The 12278-nt window shown below is 32.0% G+C and overlaps 1 protein-coding gene across 6 annotated transcripts in view; it reads right to left on the reverse strand.

The window, feature by feature from the left end:
* LOC145293376 (glutamate receptor-interacting protein 2-like) overlaps positions 1–12278 on the reverse strand; it is a 535093-nt gene that overhangs the window by 142020 nt on the left and 380795 nt on the right. For all 6 annotated transcript variants that reach the window (XM_080140017.1, XM_080140018.1, XM_080140016.1 and 3 more), the window contains exon 3: positions 2657–2728. In XM_080140017.1, coding sequence (XP_079996143.1) covers positions 2657–2728 — 72 coding nt within the window. The remainder of the gene's footprint in view (positions 1–2656; positions 2729–12278) is intronic.

The raw sequence follows: 12278 nt of genomic DNA on the forward strand, positions 1-12278 counted from the left end.
CCTGACGATCCAGCGATGCATTTTGAGGGTGCTGTTGTCATAACTTGAATCAGTAAAGAGCAGGAGTTGTAAAGCAGCGCATCTCCTATCTCACTTGTTGAACACTGTGTCACTTTCAGACATGATAGCAGGCTCCTATCCTTCCTGGGATTTGTACACAATTGACCAACTAGTAGATAGTCAGCAACAAAACAAGAAAACCGGTGTTCATCAAAAGGAAATGGAATCACATCGTCTGTTCTCTCTCTCTCTCTCCCTCTCTCTCTCTCTCTATATATATATATATAGACTTTTTTTTTAAGCCGAGGATGAAGGTTCTCATTTTGGATTTCTCTCTTCTTACTATTAGTTCCCATTTGACTAGGGACAGACTTCTCTTTGGACTACTGCACTGCCCAGAAAAAAACAATTTTCATTATTTCAGCTGTTTTGTAAACTTTCAAATCGGATTTTTGAAAATTTTCCAATCGGATTATATGCATCATCACGCTGGACTTATTTTGGAATACATTCTATTTAAGGAACTATTTTGCATTTTGGATCAACTCTAGAGGAGTTTCATTCAAGCTGAAATATTATGCGCGTTTTGTTTTTATATTAGTTTTTTACATATCCAATATTTTTTAATTTTTTTATTTGGCAATTTATAACTACAATAAATTGCGGTTTCAGTTAATGCCTTAACTAGCAAACTCTAGTATTGCTACAAATATAATTTGCTGATTTCTTTATGTCCTCTGATTAGAAGAATAATAAGAATAGCATTCTTTGAAACTCTGCGGAATAAGGACTTTGTAAATTGTTTTTTTGAATATTCAGTCGAACAATAAATTTTGATTATAAAGTTCAACTTAGTTTTAATTTTTTTCTCTTATATATATATATATATATATATATATATATATATGGCATAATCATGTCGATACACCAGTTCCTGATAGATCACCAAAGTTAAGCAACACTGAGCCTAATCAGTACTAAATTGGGTGACCATTTGGGAATTCCAGGTGTTGAAAGCGCTCTCCATTATCTCATAATTGTTTCAGGAGAGGTGTAGTTGGAGATTATGTAACCCTTGCCTCGTAATTACATATGAAGGGGGTTCAAGACTGAACAGAGGCTGCCACTCCACTTTATATATATATATATATATATATATATATATATATATATACTAGCCTGGGTACCTGGCGTTGCCTGGGTGTTTGGAGGTGTGTGTTGAGCAAAAAAAAAGAAAATGTGGTAGTAGGCAAGCAGGCTCAAACCTGTACTGCGAAGGAGGAAAAGAATAGGAAAAAAAAAATGACATCTTTGCCATTGCGTCCATTGCCAAACCGGAAGTGGCAAAAGTTTAAATTAAGGCTAGTCAATTGAAAAGAGGAGATTACTTTCGAAAATATCGGCGGCCAAAAAAGCGACCCCTCCTTGTAGAAAAGTGCCCAGTTGAAGGTGAAGGAATTAATGTTTTTAGCCAATTTTTCAATATTTGTCATCCGAAGGGTCGAGCTCCAACAATACCAATCTTGTGAATATCCGTCGCCACTGTCGAAAGTTTTAGGCAGACATACAAACATACATACATACATACATGTAAACAGGCAGGTGAGACTTATATTATAGACAATTAAACAAGATGAAATGTATTGATAAAATTAACTTCAAATCAATATTTTTTCAAAAAGTGCTCAACAATAAAGGAGAGAGAGCTTAGACATTCGAGGACAGTGTTTAGTAGGCATTCAAATTTCTCTCCAATATATACATCATCTATGCTATGTCATATACATCTATATCATGTTTATCATATATCATATATACCAAATAGGAGGGTTTCTTCAGTCTTTGACAGACTATAGATACCCATGAAGGGGTGCCCGTGCATGAAATTATGTGGCAGTATGTGCGCAATCTCCAGACACCCCTCTCCTGAACTGACATTGTTAAATACCAGTGGCAAGTGAAGTGTATGTACAGAACGACTGGAAACAAATGCCAAGATAAGCGGAGAGCATATACAGCGCCTAGAATTCCCAAATGGTCACTCATCTAGAACTAACCAGGCTCAACATTGCTTAACTTTGGTGATCTGACGAGAACCGGTGTGTCAACGCAATTAATATGCCATATATACATATATATATATATATATATATATATTTCTATGGAAATATATATTCTTATAATATATACCAATCCTTATTTAAGAAGCTCAATGTAATTACAGAGCATTCACTATATATATATATATATATATATATATATATATATACTTGAATTAGTTCAAGTGTATTAATAAAATAAACTTAAAAGTAATATTTTTTTTCAAAAGTGCTCAATAAAGGTAGCATTTAATGAATTTATATTTTGATACTATCATGTGCCTTGTCCGACTGTATAGTATATGTGTATATTTTACAGGTTAAAATTCTTGATAGGTTTGATTTGCAGTGTGTATTTGTAATATGTTCGATGTCTGTATAATTTCAGGTAGTGATTTATGGGTGTACTTGTTTGTGTGTATACATGTATGCTGCAATAGAACCATGGTGCCATAACCAGTCGGAACATATTCAGTGCTGTGATTAGTAGGACTATATTTGGGGTTGTGAACAGTAAGACCGGCTTTCGTGCCAATATACAACAAATAGATATTTACCTGATATTGTTAGCCCGAGAGTACATCCTTCGATTTTCGTCAGTTCTACCAGTGTTGTACCTTTTCGCTCCTCTGTAAATGGAAAAGGAAACCAAATATATGTCAAGTAGAATATTGAGAAAACACAGACAAATATTAGCAAATAGGGCTGAGAATACAAAGGTCTGATTGGTCGAGAGGATATCCTGAAATGCTCGGATAAGTAAATCAGCAAGAGACACAAACAAGTCAACTTGAAAAAGGAATGAATAGTGTAAATATCTAGGAAACTAGATGAAGGGTCCATGTTTCGTATAATGGATACCGAAGGAGGCTGTAAAATAGGCTATATCAATTTCAGATCAGATTCAATCTATAATTCTTAAACATGTAGAAGCACGAAAAGATGAATGAAGGTTGCCAAGCAATCGTATTATTTGGAATTTTCAGACTACCATTCTCATCTTGTTTTCATAAGAACCCATGGCATAGTAGATGAAATACTTGGTAAAATTCAGTTAAAAGTCACACTTTTTTTTTTAGAGTTTAAAGGTTCAATCCTCAGTGCAGACGACATTTAAAAATACAATTGGGAATTACTTAGGACTTCTCCCTAATCATGACTAACTGATGGAATGAGAGCATGCTACCTCTATGAATTAAATAAAGCTTTACATTCGAAATTCCGTGCAGATTCTTGAATTTGACAGAAAAATTCCAGAGTTCGATAGAAATAATTCAGAGTTAATCCAGATGCACCTGACGAAGGTCGGAGGTTACATCGACTGAAACGTTGTGAAAATAATACTCAATATGAGAACAGTAGTCTGAATTATACAAATAATCAGTCACAAAGCAAGTTGACCAAATAATATGACTTGGCACCTGTCTGATAATGTGTATTAGTGATGATCATCTCGTACTGCATAATATTTGACATATGCTGTCAATCTGAAAAGAAATGCTTTCAAAGAAAAAAGGAAACTTGTTGTTGCGGTTCACTTGTTTATTGAAGTTCTCCAGAAAATGGAAACAGTACAGTAATACGCGTTTAAGCTGATGAATCAAAGTTTGATTCTGACTAACCAATTTTGTTTTTATTTGGTATTGTTGAATTGTTTATGCATATAGAACACAATCTTCAAGTTTTCAAAACATTTTCAAACGATCCGGTATTTGCATCTATTCGAAGTAAAAATTAAAAATATACACAGATCCATATATACACCTTTTGTTACGACAGCTATTAAGCACCACTGTAGAGGGAAAACTAACTTTATATATATATATATATATATATATATATATATATATATATATATATATATATATATATATATATATATATGAATAAATGGTAAAAAACCTGAAAAAGTGCTCAATTCTACTATAAAACAAAATGTTTTTATTACCGTTTTTGTGTCTGTTTAGCTACATATGTTTCCACTACTGGAATAAAATTTAGGATCCGATAGTTTCATCAGACTTTGCAAAGTTTAATTAAACTATCGGACTGTTAATTTGATTTTGATAGTGGAAACATATGTAACTAAACAGACTAAAAAACGGTAATAAAAACATATATAAATATAGTCATTCACATGCATTACTGTTTCGATGTATCACCACTCATCAGTGTGGCTAGCTGAGGATTGAACCTACAACCATCGCATTGATAGTCAGCAGTTCTACCCATTAACCCATGGAAGTATCGCTCGTAAATGACCTCAACAAATGTCCATTTCAAATAAACATTCGCCCACCACTTTATAGTGCTTGAGCTTCTTGTTTTTATTCACGAACAGCGAGCCTCGCATTTATAGCCATTTAAGTAGCATGTGAGATTTATTTATGACAGTGCTCTACCAAAAGATGGGGTGGGGGGTGGGGTCTTAAAATATATGTAGTCATCCACATACAGTACTGTTTTTTTGTACTACAATTCATCAATGTGGCTACTAGCAGGGAAACCTGATGTTACCCGGGATTGAATGATGATCAACGAATGTTCCACTCTCCTACACTTTTTGTTAGTGAAATCGCCCATTTTTAAATCAAATTGATTGATTGGCTTCCCTAGTCTTGGACTCATAGCAGTGGACTTGGAGGAAACTTAACATGCTGCCCAGTAGTGAATTAAAGTTTAAAATGCACTAGGAAGAATCTTCACATGTCTTTCCGCAGTGGCTTAGTTCACAATACATTATAGTCTACGTTGCACTGTAGAGAAACTACTGGTGATTTTATAAAATTATTTTCATGTAATGGCTTGAATTAAATTTTAAAACGCAAAAGTCAAGTATCGTGGTTCAATTGTGCTTTAAAACAAAAAATATTCATTTCAAATGTACCTCTGTCTTATCAAAAAACACAGTCTTGCTTTTATATGCTGGCCTCTCCTCAAATGCACTTGTGATGTTATGCTGTGTAAGGTTGTTAACATTGGTCAAAGTCGGGCTGTTCCTTCTTTAACTGGACTTTTCAATCACTGATTTTTTATACTTATTGGAGGTATTTCAATACAACATCTATCTAAGAACACTCCCAGAAACAAAGTACATTTGTGTAATTTTTAAAAAACAACCCTATTGTTTAATAGTCAATAAGAAACGAATTCAGAGACATACACAAAGTGCTTTTTATATAAAAATATAAGTGAAACAGTTCCATATGCAGGCAGTTTTAGGAAAGAAGCTTTATTCATGGAAGCTGCATTTAGGCACAGAGAGAGAGAGAGAGAGAGAGAGAGAGAGAGAGAGAGAGAGAGAGTGATGTAAATTATTGATGGTGGATGTAGCTAGTTGAGTGTTTTTGTGAAAGTTTGGCAAGGAGGGACCATAGATTGAAGCACAGACGAGCGACAAGCACTTGCCATAAAAATAATGATAGAGCAGAGACAGGCTTGCAACATCTCTTCTGTGGGAAAGAGGCTGCAGGGAAGAGGAAAGAGCATCACCCCCTAGGTTTCGAAACTGGTTTTGAACTCTATGGAACACATACATCAAATCTGTTGCCAAGATCAAGGCAGGATAGGGAGCGCTGAGCAGCTCCTGCCCAGATGTAGCAACAGTATTCATTTTAGGATGTATTTAGCCATTATACAGATAGAGGATTGATACCTACTGGAGCGGTAGAATGATCCAACCATTTTTCCAGCAATCTTGGCAACAGATTTGATGTATGTGTTCCATTTCAGATCAGGAGTGAAGGTCAGTTCCAGAAGCTTGTCAAGACATGATGCTTCCCCAAGATGAGAGCCATTCATTTCAATTGGAGCCTAATGGGGGTCAGAGCGATTATGATGGTTTTAGATGCATTAAAATTAAACAGCCACCTTTTTCCCCATTGTACCACATACTTAAGATCAGAAGAGAGAGAATCAGAAATATCTTGGTCATTGCCAGCATCTGAAGTGTTGTCTGCATAAATTTCTACAAATGATCTAAGAATGTGATTTGGGAGATCATTGATGAAGATCAAGAAGAGAGTTGGATGGAAACCCAAGGGACGCCAGTGTTGATACTATGAGCTTCTGATTTCAAATGGAAGACTTACAACAAATCTGTTTCCAAGGTCACCATTCTACCACGTCAAAAGTATCTCACTCCTGATGCAATTCTCTACCTGTATAAGAGCCAGATACATCCTAAAATGAAGTAGTATTTCTACATCTGGTCAGGAACTGCTTGGAGCACCTATCCTGCCTTGTTCAAAGCAAGCTTCAAAACCTAGTAGGTGATGCTCTTTTCTCCTCCCTGCAAATCCCTTTCCCACAGAAAAGACATTGCAAGCCTGTCTCTGCTCTATCATTATTTTTATGGCAAGTGCTCGTCTGAGCTTCAATCTATGCCCTCCCCTGCCAAAATCGGTTTGGGTTGAAAATTTGAGCTGCCAAGGGGTCAAAGTTCAAAAGATTTAACCTTTGCCGTCTCTAGCAAACTATTCAGCCAATTTTGGGTCTAAATGTTTGAAATTTTACATAACTGGTATTCAAACTTGCGGCAAGCATTTTAATAAGTTTTGGGGCGAAAATTTGGCTGCCAAAAGGTCAAAGTTGAAAAAGTTGACTTTTGCGAATTCTACCAAATTCCTCCGCCAATTTTGGGTCTAAAGACTTGAAATTTTAGATGTAGGTAACTTGGACATGGGTCAAATTTTGTATTTTGATTTGAGACCAAAACAATAATTGTTAAAGGGTCAAAATTGGGATCAAAGTGTAAAAAAGAATTACTTCTGTGGTCTCTAAGAAATTACTCACACAATTTTTCGTCTAAACATTTGAAATTTTACATAAACGGTATTCACACATAGGGCAAGTTATGAACAGACCATAGTGCCCAAACAAAGCTGGGCTGAACTGCTAGTATTTATATAGTTTCCAAGCAACGTTGAACTTGATCAGTACTAAATAAGTGACTATTTGGGAATTCCAGGTGCTGTATGTGCTCTCTGCTTATCTCTGCATTGCTTCCAGTCGTTCTGCGATCTCCTTGCTACTGGACTCAAGCAGTGCTGATTCAGAAGAAGTGCACTTGGGAATTGGGTAACTCTTACCTTACAATTAGCCACCCTTACAGAGGGTATCCATTGTCTTTCGAGACTGAATGAAAGCGATGATGATGATGATAGTTTCCTATGTTCATCTATCTAATTTCATATACTCTCTCAGTTTTGCAGTTCATGTGTAGCCAATCAATTTATCTCTGTGTAATATCTCTCCATCTGATTGCATCTCCTTTCTGCAGCACAAAGTCATTGTCAAAGCCATAATTAATGGATTATGACGAAAGCCTCTGACGATCTGCTGCAGAATCAGATATCACAGACAATATTCTTCTGCAAACAAAAGCAATAAATATTGATGCAAATCAACAGATGGAAGAAGAAAAAAATTTTGCTCATAGACTTTAGTACTGTTAAGTTTTCCATTAAAAGTACATTGTCCGATTGTCACCTCATTATGAGAAAGGATATTTAATTGGCATAATGTGTTACGAAAGCTATTAACAATCAATATAGGAGATGAACTAACTTTACTTTATATTATACTAGACTGGATGCTCGGAATTGCCCATATATATATATATACATACATATATTTATATGTATATATACATACATATATATATATATGTATATATACATACATATATATACATATATACATATATTTATATGTATATATACATACATATATTTATATGTATATATACATACATATATATACATATATACATATATTTATATGTATATATACATACATATATTTATATGTATATATACATACATATATATACATATATACATATATTTATATGTATATATACATACATATATATGCATATATACATACATATATACATATATTTATATGTATATATACATACATATATATGCATATACCATACATATATATGCATATATACATACATATATTTATATGTATATATACATACATATATATGCATATACCATACATATATATGCATATATACATACATATATTTATATGTATATATACATACATACATATACATATATACATACATATATACATATATTTATATGTATGTATACACAAATATACATATATTTATATGTATGTATACATACATATATATGCATATATACATACATATATATGCATATATACATACATATATATGTATATATACACAAATATACATATATTTATATGTATGTATACATACATATATATGCATATATACATACATATATACATACATATATATGCATATATACATACATATATATGCATATATACATACATATATATGCATATATACATACATATATATGCATATATACATACATATATATGCATATATACATACATATATATGCATATATACATACATATATATGCATATATACATACATATATACGCATATATACATACATATATACGCATATATACATACATATATACGTATATATACATACATATATACGTATATATACATACATATATACGCATATATACATACATATATACGTATATATACATACATATATACGTATATATACATACATATATACGTATATATACATACATATATACGTATATATACATACATATATACGTATATATACATACATATATACATATATATACATACATATATACATATATATACATACATATATACATATATATACATACATATATACATATATATACATATACTAGCATGGGTGCCCGGCGTTGCCCGGGTGTTTGGAGGTGTATGATGAGCAAAAAAAAGGGGGTAATTTTTTAAACTTTGACCCCTATTATGACCCCTTAAAATTTATAGTTTTGGGCTCAAATCAAGTTATTAAGTTAGATCCATGTCCAAGGAACCTATATCTAAAATTTCAAGTGCATAGACCCAAAATTGTCGGAGGAGTTTGGTAGAGTTCCTAAAGGTCAAATCGTTGAACTTTGACCCCTTAATCGCCAGATTTCTGGCTAAAAACCGATCACATAGATTTTTCCAAATCTCAGTACCCTGTATATCAAATTTCGAGTCTGTAGACTAAAAATTGACAGAGTTATTTCGTAGGGAAATGTACACAGACACACACACACTTTCACTTTTATAGATATATAGATTTAAAATTTGAGTCTGACAGAATGACAAAATTATATTGCAAACCGATATATTAAACAAACGAACTTCAAAGAGACAAATGAACACATAAGTAAAAACAATTTGTATTAGAAAACATTTATTATTCCACGTCTTTTTTTACAGACCTGACGACTGAGGTTCGCTCTTAATAAAAATTGTTTTTTATAGTCTTAATTTTGACTTCCTTTTTCATAAAAAACTAAAAAAAAAATCAAGAAAGAAAAGAAATTTAATTTTATTTTTTCATTAATTGATTTCTGTGCAAAGCGATTCTTTCAAACTTACTCTGTTTCCAAAATGTTTTTATTTTATTCCCCTCCCCCTTCATTCATTTTCCTCCGCATCCTGGCAAGTATTAAAATAAACCATTTATAATATTTATTTATGGATTTATTTACTTATCATTTCTTTTGTATCGGTAAATGAATTCCATTTAAAAAAAAAACTGTAAAAGTCACGTTAAAGGTGATTAAGTTGGAAAGTAAGTAAAAATGTACCCTTTTTACTTTTATATGATTTCTGATCACTTTGAAAAAGGTGTGTGTTTTAAAAATGTTTTTTAACTGCTATAATCTCATTTATATATATATATATATATATATATATATATATATATATATATATATAACAACGTGAGTATTCATATCGTGGGTTTGTATTACTGTACACATAGATTCGAAAAAATAGTCAAAAACAAATATATAAATAAATGTTACCAAAGGCAAGACAAGTTACTTTTCTACCTAACTGGATATATTTTTTGTGTTTTTATTCAATGTAATATATTTATTCAGCTCGAAAAACATAGTGTTTACCGATGTGTTAGAAAATTCAAGATGGCGTCTCACACCCTCTTTAACACCGTAAGTTTGGGAAAAGGTGTTATAAATAAAAAACTATACAAAATACTATTAAAAACCCGCCGAATATATGTCAACCTATGTCACGGTAACATATATTGAGCGAGTTTTTAATAGTATTTTAACAGGGGACATCGTAAAAACTGACCCATTAATTTTCCTGAAGTAAAAACTATATAGTTTTTAAACTTTTAAAACTGTACATTATAAAAAGAAAACTGTTCGAGTGATTTTTTTTTACATGGGTGTCACCACTTATCAAGGCCCAGAGGCCACTCAAGGATAAGGGTTAATAGGTATACATTAGTCATTGTGATTTTAGCATAGTAAACAGTGGGAATTTTGTAACTTGGATTACTTGAAAAAGAAAACTGTTCGAATGATTGAAAATGAAAACAAAATAACAATGTAAATATATTGATAAGAAAAAAACAAAAACAAACGAAGTTTCCGTTTCAGGAACCCGAGTTTAATTTTATGTCGTAATCATTCAACTCGTTAGCGGTTTTATTCAGCGATTAGGGATAACCATACGACATATCTAATTACCAAAGCGATTTAAAAAAAAAAATTTTTTTTATTAAAACTAAACCTGTTTAGTTTTAATGAACCAATTTTTTTAAAGCCAACACTTTAGTTATTTTGAGAGCGTGCAACTGCACCCGAAAGGTTGATTAGGAAACTCCAAATCTTTTTATGACTCGGAAAAAAAAGGGCTTTTTATCGGCTTAAATGATAAACTAATGTTAAATATTAGTATTTAATATAATGAGATATCAATCTACACAATTTGCCATCGATTCTGAAATAAAATGAAATCCTGACATTGTGATCATTTTTGCAGGTGTTATGTGCCAAATATTGAAATAAGAATGCTAAAATTCAATTATTGTAATTTAAGTCTTTAATTTTAAAGGCGATTTTATTTATAAAATATCTTTTTAGAAATCAATCTCAAAAACAATCTGAACAATAAATCTCTTTTGTTATGGCTAAGTTTTCGTCAAGGGTAGAAATTATAATAGACAAGTATTCATCCATGATGACATTTTACCGATTTCCTGGTTTACAGGTATTATTGCTAAATTTCTTCGAAAGAATTGATATAAACAATACTTCAATTAAATACGTATATTTCATGCAATAATGACTTTTGTTTCTTCTGACTTTTCCTAAACTAAACATAAAACATCGGTTAGGATTAGTTTAACATTCTGTAAAAGTACCTTCCGTTTTTTTTTGTTTTTTTTTGTACTTCTGCAGAGAAGGTAAAAAACCGATAAAAACTGGATATATTTTTCGTGTTTTTATTCAATTTAACATGTTTATTCAGCTCGAAAAGAATACAGTGTTTACCGATGTGTTGGAAAATTCAAGATGGCGTCTCACACATTCTTTAACACCGTAAGTTTAGGAAAAGGTGTTATAAATAAAAAACTATACAAAATACTATTAAAAACCCGCCGAATATATGTCAACCTATGTCACGGTAACATATATTGAGCGAGTTTTTAACAGTATTTTAACCGTTTTTTTATTTATTACACCTTTTTCCAAACGTACCGTGTTAAAGAGAGAATCGGCCGCCATCTTGAATTTTCCAATACATCGGTAAACACTGTATGCTTTTCGAGCTGAATAAACATGTTAAAATTGAATAAAAACACGAAAAATATATCCAGTTTGGTAGAAAAGTAATTTATCTTGCCTTTGATAACATTTATTTGTTATATATTTGTTTTTTGGCAACTTATTCGAATCTATGTGTACAGTAATACAAACCCGAAATGAATTTAAGACCACGAGTGAAATGAGAAAATGAAGAAAATCACATTTACTGTGTGTGTTTACTGTTTATGTAAGTCAGCGGGTTTGGTTGCCATAACAACATGACGGTAGTGAACGTGTGTGTGTGCGCGTTTCGTGTAGTTTAGTTTCGTATAATAGTTTCGTATTTTTTTAATTTGTAAATAACAAGTTATTAAAAAATTAAACCCTTCCAAGATGGACAATAAATAAAGCCATAATATTTTATGGTAAAGGTAAGAGCGTAGAAACGATTGTTTTTTAAGAGATGTGATTATTGGATTAACCAATCAGAAATCGTCTGTGGCACACACATCTCTGTTTTTATAGATATATAGGTC

Source organism: Euprymna scolopes, chromosome 2 (genome assembly GCF_053919585.1).
Source record: "Euprymna scolopes isolate OS-2025 chromosome 2, ASM5391958v1, whole genome shotgun sequence".
In the NCBI taxonomy this organism is placed as follows: domain Eukaryota; kingdom Metazoa; phylum Mollusca; class Cephalopoda; order Sepiida; family Sepiolidae; genus Euprymna; species Euprymna scolopes.